This window comes from Podarcis pityusensis (genome assembly GCF_964106645.2).
Source record: "Podarcis pityusensis genome assembly, chromosome: 2".
Lineage (NCBI taxonomy): Eukaryota > Metazoa > Chordata > Lepidosauria > Squamata > Lacertidae > Podarcis > Podarcis pityusensis.
In genome coordinates, this window is record NC_138029.1 from 1,899,269 (window position 1) to 1,917,944 (window position 18,676).

At 49.2% G+C, this 18,676-nt stretch overlaps 1 protein-coding gene across 1 annotated transcript in view; it reads left to right on the top strand.

Annotated features, from left to right (window-relative positions):
• Positions 1–7,412: 7,412 nt before the first annotated feature.
• The window catches only part of GMIP (GEM interacting protein), a 91,615-nt gene continuing 80,351 nt past the window's right edge, over positions 7,413–18,676 (top strand). The window contains exon 1 of the mRNA XM_080996114.1: positions 7,413–9,088. Coding sequence (XP_080852240.1) covers positions 8,833–9,088 — 256 coding nt within the window. The 5' untranslated portion in view covers positions 7,413–8,832. The remainder of the gene's footprint in view (positions 9,089–18,676) is intronic.

The window sequence follows — 18,676 nt, forward strand, 5'->3', positions numbered from 1 at the left end:
CTTGAGATGCATGGCGTCTGCCAACCTATGACTCCGCTCTGGCTTTCCTCTGATAGCTCATGGAAGAAGACATGTGATTTGCCATTGTGCTCTGTGTTGCACCACACACAGACATGCGCAGATCCTCATTACAAGAATGTGTTTTTATTAATTTATTATGACAATTTCTCTCTTGCTTTCCTGAACCAGGTACAGGGGACACTAAGTTCAAATCAAATCAAATATCTTTAATACGGTCAATGACCAGGAAGCAATTTATAAAATATGACATTAAGAGTAGTATTGTGCTACAAGTAACAGTAAAAATATGGCCAATTCACAGAATTGGTGCTTATATTTATGACCAGGTTTCGAGTTTTAAGTTTTTAAAATTCAGTTCAGGAGTCGCTACTGTTTATTATCGTTCCTTCGATGTTTATAGTTTGAACTCCTTTGTAGACATCATTGCTCGTCTTATTCTTGTTGCAATGTAACAGTACTTTGCCACGGACCTGTTAATTTCGGGCTCTTTGTCAGCTAAGAGGTGTCTGATATAGGTGTCGTCTGTACTACGAGGTATTTTCCTCAGAATCGGTTCGATCAGCTCTTTTCTTGAGTCTCGATATAATGGGCAGTATAAGATGACATGCCCAATGGTTTCGATTTCATTGCTGTTACAGGGACATAATCTTTGTTCAATCGGTATTTTATTGTATCTTCCCTCTAGAAGAGCTGAAGGGAGAGCGTTAAAGCGGGCCCTGGAAAATGCCCATCGGTGTTTAGCATTGTCTAGAACTTTGAGATAGTTTGCTAGATGGGGCCTTTGGGAATTGTATAGAAGTTTATAAGTTATCGGAAGCTGGTTAAAGTCATTTTGGGTTTCAATGTCCCTGAGTCTTTCTTTGATTATGTTCTTGGCCCTTCCCCTTTCTAAACTTAATAAATACTCTGGGGAGAGGCCATATGTGGCCATTTTTCTGAGAATGCCCTTCAGCCAGCTAGATTGGAATTTGTCAAGAAGCATCAGGGAAAGTAGTCCAACCGGCGAGTTGTTAAGTCTTAGCCAAGTGCATAAGGTTCTTATCCATACTTTGGCTTTAATGCTGTATAAGCCCGTTTCCAGTCGTAGGGCAGCGTTTGGGACGCATTTAGGTGTTTGCAGGAGTGATCTAAGGAAACCTGATTGTATCTTCTCATATGGGTCTAGATTAGAGAGGGAGACGAGTGGTGCGCCGTATAGGATTTGTGCTGTTGGTTTTGCAACAAATAGTTTAATTGTAGCAGGAATGAAATTTCCTCCCGTTGTACGATGGAATCTTAGGATTGCTGTTGTACTTTTTTGTGCTGTAAAGGAGCTGTAGTTTATGTGGGCAGTCTTCTTCCTTGATGCTTGGAATATCACTCCTAGATATTTAAAGCATGTCACTTGTTCAATCTCCTGATTGTCTAAATTCCATCTGTATATTTTCCTTTTGTTAGAGAAAACCATGATTTTTGTTTTTTGGTAGTTCACTGCTAGTTTCTCTTCTCTACAATATTGGGATAAGCTGTTAAGAGCTCTTTTGAGGCCCATCTGAGTCTGGGACAATATAACCGCATCGTCTGCATAGAGTAAGATAGGCAGTTTTTTGTCTGCTAATTTGGGGGCGTGTGTATCCGCTCCTTGTAGGTGGTCTATTAGGGAGTTTATATAGATGTTGAACAAAAAGGGGGCCAAAATGCATCCTTGTTTAACTCCCTTTGTTGTTCTAATGAAGTTAGAGAGTTGACCTTCTTGGCTGCATCTTATACGAAGTCGTGTGTTGTTGTACAGTTTGTATATTAGTAGCAGCAGACGTCGGTCTATGGATGATTTGTTGAGTTTGTCCCAGAGTCGAGTTCTTGGGATGGAGTCAAAGGCTGCTTTAAAATCTACAAATGCTGCGAATAGGTGGTGATTGTGGTGCGACGTGTATTTCTCAGCTAGGTGCTGTAAGATCAGGCAGTGGTCCATTGTGGATCTCCCTTGTCTAAACCCTGCCTGTGCATCATCAAGAATCTTCGCTCTTTCTATCCATTCGCACAGTTTCTCGCTGAGGTGTCTAGCGTATAATTTACTTATTATATTCAGGAGGCTTATTGGTCTATAGTTGGAGGGATCGTCCCTCGAGCCTTTTTTGTAAATGGGAATAATGATGGAAGTCCCCCAGTCGTATGGGATCTGTGCAGTTCTATCTATATATGTGAACAGAGAGGCTAGCAAGGGGGCCCACCAGTTTGCATTGGTTTTAAATAGTTCCGCCGGTATACAGTCAATTCCGGGGGCTTTCCCGTTCTTTAGTTGGTCAATCAGCAGATGGGTCTCTATTAATGAGACTGCTGGCCATGGCTGTATCTGATCATCCGGTATGTCTAATGCATAGGACTCATCGCTAGATTCCTCGTAAAGATTATGGAAGTGCGTTTCCCAGGCTTTCATTGATATGCAACAGGATAGTTGTGATAGGCCCCTATCCGGCTGTACAGCTACGATTCTCCAGAATAATGATGGATTACTTGATTTGGAGGCCTCTATCAGTTGCTGCCATAATAACTTCATTGTGTATCTTTTCTTTTGTGTCAGAAGTTTTTTGTAACTTCTTTTGGCTTCAAGCATCTTTTGCCTGTTGTCCTCTGTTGGATTATCCTTATGGCAGATGAAGGAGTGGATCAATGATTTCTTGGAGGTTATACACTCATGATCGAACCACTCCCTGGAAGTTTTCCGACGGTGGGGAGACTTGGAATTCGGTTTTACAACAAACTCTTGGATTTTTTGTATAAGCATTTCATATGTTGTCATCATGTTCGGGGCGCTCTCCTCTATTTCTAAGCACCCTTCCATAATTGCTTTTGAGAGACGGTAGCTCTCCTCAGTTTTGTACCAGTTAGATATCCGCTCGCTCACTTGTCCGTTCCATCTGATTTTCTTGAGGCCTGTTCCGGGTGTTAGATCTGGTTGATATCTGTGTTGGGGTTTGGGCAGATCAAAGGGTAAATCACACACGAGGGATAAAGGTAGATGATCACTTTCAGCTCTTGCTGTAATGGTGAATTTTGATATCCTAGGGATCAGGTCTTGGGAAACAATGCAATAATCTATCGTTGACAGTTTGTGTCCTGACCAATATGTGTATTGACCAGGATAATCTCCTTGTATAGCCCCATTCAGCAAGTGTAGATTCTGTCTGTAGGCCATGTGTGCTAAATGTAGTCCTCCAATGTTGCATGTCTTATCGTAGGATGATCTTATCATTAGGGGTGGGATAGTTTCCATTTCTGGAGGCCATTGGTGAAAATGTGCATATAGGGTGTTGTCGTTAGGGCCCACTCTTGCGTTTAGGTCACCAGCTAGTAATATCATGGCTGACGGGTGTTGTCTCCTCCATTGCACCACGTGGGCTTCCACTTCTTTCCATAGTTGTTCTACTTGTGCCTGCCGACGACATGTAGGTAAGTATAAGTTTATGCATAGCAGTTTGCTTTGTCCGAAGTCTAAAACTGCTGCTACAGACCATTCATCATTGGAGGGTAATTGGATAATATTAGCTTGTATCTGCGTTGAGAACAGTAAGGCTAAGCCTCCTTTGGGTCTGCCCCCTCTTTGACTAGGTGTTGCTCTTTTAATACACGAGTGGTAATTGTCCAGGTAGAGCTCGTCTATTGACCAGGTTTCCTGGATGAACAGGATGTCAAATTTAGTGAGGAAGTCCATTAGATTGGGATCTTTGCTTTTAAGTTGTTTGCAACTGTTGGTTGGTAGAGGAAGAAGATGACTAAGGAGTGAGGGCATACTAAGAAGTGTATAAACTAAGAATGGTGAACTCACTAAATCTTTTTTAAAGGAACACTTTAAGAATAATAACAATAATAAATAAATAATAATAAATTTTATTTATATCCCGCCCTCCCCAGCCGAAGCTGGGCTCAGGGCGGCTAACAACAATCAAAATAATCCAGCATTCTAAAAACATTCATTATAAAATTAATTAAAATCAAATTGATGGCAACCATTAAGCAAAATTCTGTGCAGATTGCCAGAGGAGGGGGTCAGGCTGCGCCCTGACCAAAGGCCTGGTGGAACAGCTCTGTCTTGCAGGCCCTGCGGAAAGATGTCAGGTCCCGCAGGGCCCTAGTCTCTTGTGACAGAGCGATGTAAGAAGGCATTTTCTATTTCGCCCTGTGTTTGTGACATGCAGCACCGGATCCATTCCACTGCAGTTCATCTTCCACCAAATACTATGATAATCATCTCACTGTCTGTTGTGACAAAATTATGTAACTGTGCTTTGCATGCAGATGCTCCTGGGTTCAATCCCTGGCATCTCTAGGCACGGCTGGGAGTGTCTTGAACCTTGGAGAACCTTGGAGAACTGCTGTCAGTAAATGCATTCGACCCACAGCTGTGAGGCATTTGCGAGCTTTTTTGCGGAGAAAGTCCTGTTGCTCCTCTGTGACCTCCCTGCCAATTTAGATACAGTGACAGAACTGGAGGCCCCTTGACTGTCTTTGGGTCCAGTGTTAGACCATTTCGATCGGATACTCCCTGATAGACTCCTCCAAGCTGGTAGGCCCACCACCTGCCTCCTTGATCCGTGCCCGTCTTGGCTGATTAGGGCGTGCCCAGATATTACGTGGGCCCCCCTGGTTGAAATTATCAATTTGTCCCTTGGCACGGGGATATTCCCAGGGGAGCTGAAGGAAGCAATGGTGTGTCCGCTCTTAAATAAAACTTCACTAGATCCTTTACTAGATCAATGGTTCCTCTTCATCCTGGAGAAGAGTGACTAGTGGGGTGCCACAGGGTTCTGTCTTGGGCCCGGTCTTATTCAACATCTTTATCAACGACTTGGATGATGGACTCAAGGGCATCCTGATCAAATTTGCAGATGACACCAAACTGGGAGGGGTGGCTAACACCCCAGAGGACAGGATCACACTTCAAAACAACCTTGACAGATTAGAGAACTGGGCCAAAACAAACAAGATGAATTTTAACAGGGAGAAATGTAAAGTATTGCACTTGGGCAAAAAAAATGAGAGGCACAAATACAAGATGGGTGACACCTGGCTTGAGAGCAGTACATGTGAAAAGGATCTAGGAGTCTTGGCTGACCACAAACTTGACATGAGCCAACAGTGTGACGCGGCAGCTAAAAAAGCCAATGCAATTCTGGGCTGCATCAATAGGAGTATAGCATCTAGATCAAGGGAAGTAATAGTGCCACTGTATTCTGCTCTGGTCAGACCTCACCTGGAGTACTGTGTCCAGTTCTGGGCACCACAGTTCAAGAAGGACACTGACAAACTGGAACGTGTCCAGAGGAGGGCAACCAAAATGGTCAAAGGCCTGGAAACGATGCCTTATGAGGAACGGCTAAGGGAGCTGGGCATGTTTAGCCTGGAGAAGAGGAGGTTAAGGGGTGATATGATAGCCATGTTCAAATATATAAAAAGGATGTCACATAGAGGAGGGAGAAAGGTTGTTTTCTGCTGCTCCAGAGAAGCGGACACGGAGCAATGGATCCAAACTACAAGAAAGAAGATTCCACCTAAACCTTAGGAAGAACTTCCTGACAGTAAGAGCTGTTCGACAGTGGAATTTGCTGCCAAGGAGTGTGGTGGAGTCTCCTTCTTTGGATGTCTTTAAGCAGAGGCTTGACAACCATATGTCAGGAGTGCTCTGATGGTGTTTCCTGCTTGGCAGGGGGTTGGACTCGATGGCCCTTGTGGTCTCTTCCAACTCTATGATTCTTTAGATCTATCCAATTACCACCCAGTTTCAAATCTCCCATATCTGGGTAAGGTAATTGAGAGAGCAGTTGCTGAACAGCTTGGTAGGATTCTGGATGAAACATCGGCTTTAGATCCATTTCAGTCCGGATTCCATCCTGGTTTTGGGACCGAGGCAGCTCTGGTTGCCCTAACAGATGATCTCCGCAGACAACTGGATCGAGGCGGGTAGGGACTGCTGATTCTCTTAGATTTGTCAGCAGCCTTCGATATGGTCGATCATGATCTTTTGGACCACCGCCTCGCCGATGGGGGGATACAGGGCATAGTCTGTAAATGGCTGTGCTCTTTTATCTCTGGTCGGGGACAGAGGGTGGCACTAGGGAGGGAGATGTCATCACGCCACCCCTTGGTGTGTGGAGTGCCGCAGGGCACAATCCTCTCCCCGATGCTTTTTAACATCTTTATGCACCCCCTTGCCCACATTATCCAGAGCTTTGGACTGGGTTGTCACCAATATGCTGATGACACTCAGCTCTACCTGCTGATGGATGGCCATACCGACTCGATCCCTGACACACTGACCAGATGTTTGGAAGCTGTGGCTGGATGGTTTCGTGGGAGCCGACTGAAACTAAATCCTTCAAAGACAGAGGTCCTCTGGCTGGGTCGGGATGGTATGAGGATGAGGGACCAACTCCCTTCTCTTGTGGGGGCCCAATTAGTGCCATTGCCTTCTGTTAAGAGTTTGGGTGTAATCCTTGATGTCTCCCTTTCCATGGAGGCGCAGGTTACAACAGCCAAGTCGACATTTTCCCACCTTCGCCGTATCAAGCAGTTGGTCCCTTACCTTTCCCACCCCAACCTGGCCACAGCGATCCATGTGATGGTCACCTCCAGGCTTGACTACTGTAATTCGCTCTACGCGGGGCTGCCCTTGAAGCTGTCCCAGAAACTCCAGCGGGTGCAGAATGCTGCAGCGAGGCTCCGCACAGGGTCTCTGCCATGGCAGCATATTCACCCAGTGCTTTTCCAGCTGCATTGGCTCCTGGTGGAGTACAGGGTTAGATTTAAGGTGCTGGTTTTGACCTTTAAAGCCCTTCACGGCCTAGGACCCTCATACCTACGGGACTGCCTCTCCTGGTATGCCCCACGGAGGACCTTAAGGTCCATATTTAGCAACACCCTAGAGGTCCCGGGCTCTAAGGAAGTTAGATTAGCCTCAACCAGAGCCAGGGCCTTCTCAGCACTGGCTCCAGCCTGGTGGAATGCTCTGTCCCTTGAGACCAGGGTCCTGCGGGATCTGATTTCTTTCCGCAGGGCCTGTAAGACAGAGTTGTTCTGCCTGGCCTTTGGCTTAGAATCAGTTTGATTCCCTCCCCCTCTTCCTTTTTCCTTTCTCCTCCTATGAAGAGATTGCACCCTAATGTTTAATGTTGTATCTTAATCTTTTAACTTGTATTTTAATCAACTTGTTTTTATTATTGGTTGTTAGCCGCCCTGAGCCCGGTCTTGGCTGGGGAGGGCAGGGTATAAATAAAAATTTATTATTATTATTAAGATACACTAAGACCATGCTGGGTTTTAGTAATCACAGCATCCTTTTCTAGGTGCTCACAGACCGACTGTTGAATTATCTGTTTTAGGACCTTTGATTACTGACTGGTATGTCAGTAGTTACTTGAGTCTTCTTTTTCCACCTTTTTGAAGGGGACAAGATTTGCCCAACTCCAGTCCGCAGGTAACCTCACCTGTTCTCCAAGAATTCTCAAAGATTATAGATACTGAAAAGTAGCATTTGTATTATTAGTGTAGCTTTAAACACTGGCATTCATAATATTTTCTTAGTACCTGAGAATGTTCAAAGTGCTTTACATATATCCACAAAAATTATTACAACCTTGTAAGGCAAGCCAGTACTATTATCCCCATATTGGAGATACAGGGCCTGAAGCTGATTTCAACTAGGGGATTACCTAATTCACAACTTCCATCTTGTCTTAGGCACTTCACTTTTTTCTCTGCCACATTAAATTTCTACTTGCTAGGCTGCTTTTAAAGGTACAGGAATAGGGCCTTTAGGGCTGGTGGGTGGAAATAGGCAACCCTATGCCATTACCCTCCGTTCGTTGAGAAGGCTCATGTTCCACCTCTTGGGGCTTTGAATCGGACTCCCTAGAAAACATATACAAGGCCTTCAGGTAGGAAATGGTTAATAAAAGAGAGAAAGGTGGGAGGATTGCTTCCTCCTGTGTTGGGCAGAGACACTCCAGGAAGCCTCCAATGTCATCACTCCTGCAAATGGAATGTGGAAAATCTGCCCTGTCTGACACCCTGTAAGCCAAATGGCCCATCCATGATTCCTCACAGATATGTGACATGTACCAACACTTCTGAGTCTGGCGTCCTTGGACCTGGTTTAAATGAAAGGAAACGCAGACTTCCGCTGGACGCATAAGACTCTCCTGGGGTACAGCTTTCAGGCAATGACTTTAGTACATGCTCTTGTGTGATGAGGCCGACAGCGAATGAGACTCGTTTCTCCTGACCTCATTCCTCAATCTAGGGCACACCTTAGCTCGAGAATCTGACAGAGCTCTCCAAGAAGAAAGAAAGGAAAACCATTTCGCTCCTGCCATTTTCAAGAGGGGAATGAATATCTGTCTCTGGGAAATGAAGGGCCTTCTCTGGTGTTGGGTGTGTGTTCCACAGAACTGTCAGACTGGACCTTTCATTTGAAGACTATGCCAAGGCATGATTCTATGACTATTCTAAGGCACCTGTGCCTTAACTGTTCCCAATCAATGCCTCTGGAACTCCCCTCCCAGTCATGACATCTTCGCAACAGCCCCACTTGAAGAACTCTGAATCACTGGGAGAACCGCTGAGCCCTTGGAAAAGAGCAGTCGTGTGCCTTCAGAATCTGAGGACAATTCACGGATGAGGACCATGGATGCCTAGGAAATAGTTGGGGGTCTTACAACAAATGCTGAAGCCTGTGGGCTGTTCAAGGGTGTTCAAGGGAGGCACGTGACGGGGAATCTCTAGTACCGAAGGCAGTTGTGCTTGTGGTACTTGTCATCTGTGTCCAAGCTCCGAGGGATGAACATGAATAAGGCCAGGGACCACAATGATTCCACCTGCCCTTGCAATGGCAGCCAGTCACCACTGGGCAATGGGCTCTTAGCCAGTGATTCAGGTTTCCTGAATGCTGTTTGGGCTTCTGTGCAGACATCCACCTCTGGGGAAGGCATGGGATGTGTGACTCTCTGCCCCAACCAGCTGCTTCAGGTCACTACGCATCTCAGAGAAATGGACAAACAGTTCCAGCATTTCCGGGAACTTTTCCAGCAAGATGGCAAGTATTGGAAGCATTTTATTTATTTGTGAGTCATCTCACACTTCCTCCAAGTAACTTGGAAGGGCATCATGGGCTCACAACAACCCTGGGGAGTTAGCTAAGCTTGGGAGGGGTGAATCTGCCTCCCTTCTCTGCCGTTTTCTGCATGATTTTTTTACTTCTGGTTCTGTTCCATTTCTGCAGTGAATCTTCAGACTTTGTTCTCAAACATTCATCTCAAAATACATTTTTTGAGGAATATATGTTTTTTTATTTTAAAAACTGTTACGTTTAGTAGAGGCAATCTGTTAATTATTATTATGGTCATTTTTTCATATAGAATGGTTTCCAACAAGCACATACAAAATGCAGTAAAAATAATGAATGTACAAAATAAAAATAGAAAAATGAAATGAAAATACAGAGGGGAGGGGGAAACCAGGAGACAACTGAAAATGCAATGCCATATACAATTATTACATATAAGAAGAAAAAGGTGAATCAAATTAGTTCTCAATAAAGCCTCTCCACATAGTAATCTGTGGAGCAGGGGGTTTAGTGGATCAATTAACATAGGAGAAAAACTAAGTTGGATAAAAGTGGTCTATTTTTGATGAACCACTTAGGACTCTGCTTGTGTGTCAGGTGTTCTGACAGCGCAATGTCCCATTCACTAGCTACTCTTAGGAAGGAGGTGAGTCCGATTTCCAGTGGGAAGCCACTGACATTCTGACTGCGGCAATAAGCATAAACTCAAGAGATTTGTGTGTGATGGATTGGTGAGTTGGCACCAGGCTCCAGGGACAGGTGTGCCAGGGCTGAGTCTGGGGACAGTGCCTGAGAAGTGATGGTGGAAACAGTGTGCAAAATTTGGGTCCAGAAACTGAACTATGCAGCAATCCCACTCAAAATGCATTTTTTTGTATTTACATTGATTAGTCAGTCACCTATTAACCTTCCACTCTAGGGTAATATACATAAGGAAATATATCTTCAATGAGTACTTTCTCTCATATCTTTTATAAATTTAAACTTTTAGAAAATGCATTTTAACCAGTAGTGGCTGATGCAGTACAAGATTTTAATATTTGGTCCTCACAATCAAGCTAAACACTATACCCATGGCCAGCATGCTGACTCTAGTTAATACTAATTTGTTTGTTTTTAAAGTCAAGCACAAGAATTATTCACACCCCTGAACATTTATCAGAATGCAGAAAAGATGTGAGACTTCTGAATTATCTGTATTAATGTATAATAATAATTAATTAAAGTGGCTGTCCTGCCCTATTTCTGAAGGGTGGTAACCAGTTGTTAGAACATACTCTCAAGATATTCTCTTGAATGAAGTCTAGTTAAAACAGCTAAAAAATTTATTACACTGCAAGCCAATGCAAACTTAAAAGGTAAAAGGTAAAGGTACCCCTGCCCGTACGGGCCAGTCGTGTCCGACTCTAGGGTTGTGCGCCCATCTCACTTAAGAGGCCGGGGGCCAGTGCTGTCCGGAGACTTCCGGGTCACGTGGCCAGCATGACGAAGCTGCTCTGGCGAGCACACGGAAACGCCATTTACCTTCCCGCTATAAAGCGGTACCTATTTATCTACTTGCACTTAAGGGTGCTTTCGAACTGCTAGGTGGGCAGGAGCTGGGACCGAAAGACGGGAGCTCACCCCACCGCGGGGATTCAAACCGCCGACCATGCGATCGGCAAGCCCTAGGCACTGAGGTTTTACCCACAGCGCCACCCGCGTCCCTTTTAATGCAAACTTAAGTGCAGTTAATTCAATGAAAATCTATAGGCTTAAATGCACTTAACTGAGCATTGGGTTGCGGCCAACTGCTGTATAACTCCCATCTTCTAATGCCTGAATCCTGGCCTAGGAATTCCAGGAATTAGCACTGCCAACTGTTGTTCATTTTTACTCTCTTGCGGCCACTGACACCCCATTGATTTAAATTGTTTGTTGAAAAGTAACTGTCAGGGGTTCAGGGACAGAGGCACAGGGTAGGCAGGAGATGGAGAGCGATGGGGATGAATCCCAGGACAGCGAGGAAGAGGATGACGATGACTCTAGAGATTCCATGAGTCTTTCCAGCGAATCACAGGATTCCCAGAAGGGGGCGCCGGTGGTCAAGGCCAGGGGAGCCCCAGGGGGGACGTGTCAGGAGCAGGGGGCCAGCGGGGGATCCCAGAGTGGCAGCTGGGCGTCAGGACCAGCCTCCCCGCCAGAGTGCAGCGAAGGGGGTGGAGGTTCCAGTGTATCAGGGGAGGCGGCTCCGGCAGTAGAGAAAGGAGGGAGGTCGGAGCAAGCCACCCTCCCGGAAGGGGAGGGGAGTAGTGAAGGGAGTAGCGTAGCTGTCAAAAGGAAAGTTAGAGGTTGGGCGCGCGCGCCAAGTTCAAATGTAGAGGCGCGCGGAAGTACAGGGAGCCCGGAGGAGGGGCCAGGTCCCAAAGCCCGCAGGAGGGGGCAAGAGCAGTCTGATTCCGCGTCGGAGGAATCCAGGAGGGGCAAAACCCCAGCAGGCAGAAAGACCCTGCGGAAAAGGAAAGAGAGAAAGAGGTGGAGCAGCGCAAGCCTCTTAAACTGGTGCAGGGGAGGGACGGATTCAGAAGGGACTTCAGCGGTCTAAGCCTAACAGACGTAGGGCTGCGCGCCTCGGATCTGAAGCAAACAATGAACTGCAATAAACACTTTTGTATATAAGAAAAGAAAGGCGTTGGTCTTTTGTGAGCTGAGACTTGAGGCAGCCCTGACAGTAAGTCCCTTCTCCTAGAAACTGCAAAAAAAATTTTTTTTGCAAAGCTCACGAAGTTTGGCAGACATGACTACTGAGGAGCAGATAACGACCCTGCAAAACGCAGTCGCTGAACTCTCCGTTGCAGTACGGGTCTCTCAGAAGACAGTTGCCGAAGCAGAAGCGCGATGCCAGGATCTGCAAGCCAGGTGGGATCAGGCGTGCAAACAGGGGTTCCCGGGGTCCAGATCAGAGGGAATCGGTCTCGGACGGAGGGGGGGCAATTTAGTAGCCCACTTCGATGGGAACCTGAAGCATTATCCCAATTTCAGAGCAGACGTCCTATACGTGCTGCATTTGCTTCGAAAAGACTTCAAAGATGAGGAGGAGAAAGTAGGCTTTATTGTGTCCCATTTGCATGGGGAAGCTAGAACCTGGTTACGCAATTTGTGGCGCGAAGATGGTCTTGCCCGCAGGGACTCTGACGAATTTATCAAAGCCATGGACGCTTGCTTCCAATCTACCGTTGACGTTGATGTGGCGCGCCAGGAGATGCATGGATTGCGGCAGGGCAAGGCTACAGTGCGTCAGTACCATTCTCGCTTTTTTGCATTGCTGAATGTGCTGGGCTGGGAAAAGGACTCCCTGGCAGTGAGAGACTTGTTCTGGGAGGGGCTTCATGGCTCAGTAAAAGATGAGCTGGCTAGGGGAGACAGACCTCAAACCCTAGCAGACGTCGTGCAGAGGGCACTCACGATAGGGGTGCGCCACGAAGAACGCCCTTGGCACAGTGAGGAGGGGCGTCACGTCCGCCCACCAGCTAGAGCGCCTCCTTTTCTTCTTCCCAGGGACCTGGGACGTACAAATCCCTCGCCTATGCTGAAGGGAGGGGAGGAACCAATGGAGCTGGGTCGTGCAAAGGCTCAGCCAGCTGCCGGAGCCTCAGCGTCCGGAGCAGTCAAGGCGAAGCCTCCTAGAGGGACCAGGAAGTGTTACATCTGTGACAGTGCACAGCACATGGCTAAAGAGTGTCCCCAGAGGCTCCAGAAGCACACTGCAGCCTTAGCAACAGTAACAGGGGAAGCGTTCCAAGGAGAACAGTTTCAGGGAAACGAGAATGCCTGGCTGGAAGCAGAGATGCTGGGGCTCCGCCAGGCAAGTCAGTGAAGCAGTCCCCAGCGCTTTTGCAGCCTACAGACCCCTTACCACCCAAGCCAGTGGTGCAGCTCACTGCTACTCTCCAGCTACCTAATGGACTCACCCTGGAAGTCCCCATTACGATTGACTCAGGGAGCAACGCAGACTTCGTGGGGATGCAGTTCATCAAGCAGCATCGCATAGCGCTACTACCAGCCACGCTGCCTCTGAACGTCGTCACGGTAGATGGCAGAAAGTTGCTGGGTGGGCAAGTGGTACAACAGACGCCACCCATGCTGCTGAAAATTGGGAATCATCGCGAGGTCATCAGTTTCAATGTCACCCAACTGTCAGACACGCCTATAGTGTTAGGCATGAGTTGGCTGGATAGACAGCCCATCATTAGCGTGGTACCAGCGGCAGCTCACCTTTGGCTCGTCCTACTGCGCACAACATTGCATCCAGACCGGCCAGGAGGAGGAGGGCCAGGAGGAAGGGCAACAGTTGCATCTAGGCATGGTGCAGGCAGTGCCCCACAAGTACAAGGGGTTTTTGGAGGTCTTCTGCGAAAAGGAAGCTGACCAATTACCACCCCACCGGCCCTACGACTGTGCAATTGACCTCTTACCAGGGGCGACGCTGCCGACTGCGAAGCTGTATTCCATGTCTGAAGATGAGATGCAGGAACTCCGGGAGTTCATAGATCACAATTTGAAGCGGGGATTCATCCGAGAATCCAAGGCCGTGGGGGGCAGTCCTGTGTTTTTCGTGAAGAAGAAGGACACGCCCCAAAAAAGGCTCATTGTGGACTATAGGGCCATCAACTCGATGACAAAGCCCAAGGCCTTCCCCATGCCCAAGATTGACGACCTGCTCGCGACGGTGAGGAAGGGGAGGATCTTCACCAAGTTGGATCTACGCGGAGCATACAATCTAATACGCATGAGGGAAGGTGACGAGTGGAAGACGGCCATGTTCACGCCGCTGGGCACCTATGAATACAGAGTTATGCCGTTTGGTCTCCAAAATGGCTCCCACTGTTTCCAAGCATTCATGCACCACGTGCTAGCAGGACTCCTCTACAAGAAGTGCGTATGTTTCCTCGACGACATTCTGATCTTCTCAGAATCGCAGGAGACTCACGAGAGAGACGTAAAGGAGGTCCTGCAGAGGCTACGGGAGCACAGACTCTACGCCAAACTGGAGAAGTGCCAGTTCGACGTGACGCAGGTGGATTTCCTGGGCTACCGGCTGTCCGACAAGGGACTAGCCATGGACAGCGCCAAAGTCCGCGCGGTGTTGGACTGGAATAGCCCACGCAATCGGAAGGAGGTCCAGAGGTTCGTCGGTTTCGCCAACTTTTACCGCAAGTTCATCAGGGGTTTCGCGAAAGAGACGGCAGCTATCACGGACACCCTCAGTTCCAAGAAGAAAAAGTTCACCTGGACGGACCAGGCGGAGCAGTCCTTCAGGAGACTTAAGAGTCTCTTCGCGTCCGAAGACCAGCTGCTACACGTGAATCCCGGCAGGCCCATGCGGGTTGAGACTGACGCATCTGACAGAGCAGTGGGGGCCGTCCTCTTGCAGGAAGATCCGCAAGGGAACTGGAGGCCCTGCGCTTTCTATTCCCGGAAGCTCAGCAAGTCGGAACAGAACTACACCATCTGGGACAGGGAGTTGTTGGCCATCCACGCGGCTTTCAAGGCGTGGCGGCACTTCCTTATCGGAGCCAAGCACACCGTGCAGGTCCGCACAGACCACAAGAACCTAGAGTATTGGCGCACGGCGAAGCTCCAGAGCCAGAGGCACATGAGATGGGCGGAGTTCTTTGCGGATTTCGATTTCCGGATAGAGTATATCCCGGGAGACAACAACGTCATAGCGGATGCGCTCTCGAGGAAACCGCAGTATCTCGAGGAAGTGGCAGCCAGGCACATTTTCGCACCGCAAGCGTGGGCGTGCGCTTCCACCGCCGTGGACCTGGACGCGGTATGACGCGCGCTACAGACGGATCCGTTCGCACAATCCAAGATGGAGGAGGTGCGGAGAGGGACAGCAAAGGACGGCGAATTCCAGATACGCGACGGCCTGCTGACCCGCAAAGGTGCTCTCTACGTGCCGGGAGACGATCTCCGCGCGAAGGTTTTACAGCAGTTACACGACGCACCCAGCGCGGGTCACTTCGGCAAAGAAAAGACGGCGGACTTAGTAGCCAGAGACTTTTGGTGGCCCCTGATGCGGGGAGAGGTCGCGGATTACGTCGCCAGGTGTGACACTTGTCAGAGGTCCAAGCCAGTGCACAAGAAGCCAGCGGGATTGCTGGAACCGCTGGAGACGCCACTACAGCCGTGGGAAAGGGTGGCGCTGGACTTTGTTACTGATCTGCCCAGTTCGCGGGGCAAGACGGCGGTGCTTGTGGTTGTAGACCTGTTCACCAAGATGGCGCACTTCATTCCTTGCGCGAAGGTGGCAACAGCGGAACAGACCGCCAAGCTGTTCATAGACCACGTGTTCCGGGTGCACGGCTTACCGCGGTCCATCCTGTCCGACCGGGGTCGCCAATTCATTTCCAGTTTCTGGCAGAAGCTCCTGGGCATCCTGAATGTCAAGATCAACTTAGCATCGGCGAGACACCCGCAAACCAACGGCCAAGCGGAGAGGGTCAACGCCATCATGCAGCAGTACCTGCGATGTTACACCAATCAAAAGCCTGCAACTTGGGTGGACTACTTACCGATGGCCGAGTTTGCCTACAACAACACGAAGCACGCGTCAACGGGGGTGACACCGTTCTTCGCCAACAATGGGCGACATCCCAGAACCTTCCCGGCGTTGGAGACAACGACGCAGGGGGAGTCGCAGGGAGCTGAGCATTTAGCAGCAGAATTGCAGGAGGTCCACGAGGAGCTACGACGGCACTTGGAACTAGCTAAACACGCCTGCAAAGTGCAGGCAGACAGGCACAGGAGGGCAGGAGAAGACATCCAGGTGGGGGACTGGGTATGGTTAGCAGCCCAGGCGGTGCCGGCCAAGTCGTTAGCTAAGAAGAAGCTAGGACACAAACAGCTAGGGCCATACCAAGTTGAGGGCAGGATCAATCCCGTAGCTTTTCGGTTGACCCTCCCAGAAGGTTCCCGAATGCACCCGGTCTTTCATAGGTCGGTGCTTACACCCTACAAGGCCCCACACAGATTTCAGGAGCCAGGGACGGCACCAGACCCACGTAGAGAGTCACCGGGGGGGGAAGTCACCGAGGACCCCGACACTCAACGAGGTCACGGAAATTCTGGACTCGAGATGGGGGGAGGAGGGAGTGGAATACCTCCTCGCCAGGGAAGGTACCCCGGCCAGCGCCAACAGTTGGGTGCCAGATTATGCTCTGGAGGAACCTCTTCTTAAAGACGAGTTCCATGCACTCTTCCCACACAGGCCCATGCCAGAGGAGTATTTTGACGACTGGCTTTTTATGCCCACACTTTCAGGCAGCACCTTCCGGGGGTTCTCCTCCGCAGAGGAGACCACACCGGCCGGAATCGAGCCCTCCAAGGGGATCGTGCTCGGGGGTGGACACGGACCGCTCTTATTGGTGGGACGATCAACCAGAAGTGGGGTGGCGAAGGGGGCCTTGGCTAGCAGCATCGCCTGAAGTAACAGGGGGAGGGAAGGGTTTGGATGTGTTGGGGGAGGACCCCGGTTTCGAGCACGCATACACTGAACTGGAAGCAGAGGAGATCGACGTCGATGAACTGTATCCAGCATCTACCCCCGCTACAACGGAGCTCCCGGAACCTGCGCCCGAGCAGCGGGAGGGGGGAAGGGGGGCTTCGAGGGGGGGATGGATGTCAGGGGTTCAGGGACAGAGGCACAGGGTAGGCAGGAGATGGAGAGCGATGGGGATGAATCCCAGGACAGCGAGGAAGAGGATGACGATGACTCTAGAGATTCCATGAGTCTTTCCAGCGAATCAGAGGATTCCCAGAAGGGGGCGCCGGTGGTCAAGGCCAGGGGAGCCCCAGGGGGGACGTGTCAGGAGCAGGGGGCCAGCGGGGGATCCCAGAGTGGCAGCTGGGCGTCAGGACCAGCCTCCCCGCCAGAGTGCAGCGAAGGGGGTGGAGGTTCCAGTGTATCAGGGGAGGCGGCTCCGGCAGTAGAGAAAGGAGGGAGGTCGGAGCAAGCCACCCTCCCGGAAGGGGAGGGGAGTAGTGAAGGGAGTAGCGTAGCTGTCAAAAGGAAAGTTAGAGGTTGGGCGCGCGCGCCAAGTTCAAATGTAGAGGCGCGCGGAAGTACAGGGAGCCCGGAGGAGGGGCCAGGTCCCAAAGCCCGCAGGAGGGGGCAAGAGCAGTCTGATTCCGCGTCGGAGGAATCCAGGAGGGGCGAAACCCCAGCGGGCAGAAAGACCCTGCGGAAAAGGGAAGAGAGAAAGAGGTGGAGCAGCGCAAGCCTCTTAAACTGGTGCAGGGGAGGGACGGATTCAGAAGGGACTTCAGCGGTCTAAGCCTAACAGACGTAGGGCTGCGCGCCTCGGATCTGAAGCAAACAATGAACTGCAATAAACACTTTTGTGTTTATATAAGAAAAGAAAGGCGTTGGTCTTTTGTGAGCTGAGACTTGAGGCAGCCCTGACAGTAACCTTCTTTGGGATTGTGCCCCATGTTAATTAATGGGTCAAGGGTGTCATTTGAATCTTTCCCCTTAGGCAACAAAATGTATTAAGGCAGTATTGGCAAAGATCACTACAAAAGTGTTTACAGATTGATTGTTGAGCTTATGGTGGGACTCTAATGAGGGCAACCACTTACTGAAGGTATATTTAGCCAACTCCCAGAGGCCAAGGTCCCTTCAGTACCCCAATAAAATATTTGAGGGGCTAGTCCTCCCCCCAAAGGGCATTGCCATTCAAATGGTGTTTGTGCGCCACATCTTGTGATCAATTATGTTGATCCCATATTTTATTCAGGTAGGAACCCCAGCCAGGACTGTTCAAGACATGTTGAATTATTCCCAAATCAGTACAAGAGACAAGTGGTTCTTGTGGCACAAGTTTGCTGCTCCCCCCCCCCAACAACTCTTCACAGAGTCATAATCTTTGTGCTGGGAGAAATCCAAAACACCATGTTCCCTGAGCGCTAGACTTTAACAGTGCAGTCCTATGCAGGTCTACTCAGAAGTAAGTCCTGTAATGGAATTTTCTCCCAGGTAAGAAGCAATTAAGTAAGTGATTGCAACCTCAGATCATTAACACTCAGGAAATGGTCATAAGACAGAAAAGCCTTGTCTAAATATGCAGGGGTGAAACTAGGCTTTATTTCACTTGGATCATAGGCCGTTTGGTACACACACCCGTGCACATTTGCATGCGCGCGCGCACACACACACACACACACACAGCCGTGGAACCTCAATGGTGCCCCTCTGAAAGCTTCCGGCTAGTCCTCACTCCTGTAACTACAGCACTGCCTGTTATAATAGGTTGCTGCCTCTATGCCTCATCAGAAGCTCCACAGTCAACCAGGAACTGCTTTAGTCACAATGCAATCTTTGCAACAAACATCATTATACCAAGCTGCAGCTGAACACCAGCAGCAACCCGCACGAGGGCCAGGCTAAACAGGACACCATTCACGCAACCAGCAATTGTGTGAATGACTTTTTCAAAATGCATTGCAAGCATGATTCCCACCTCCCACCCCCACCCCCAATTCAAATCAGGACCCTGGTGTGAGCTTCAACCC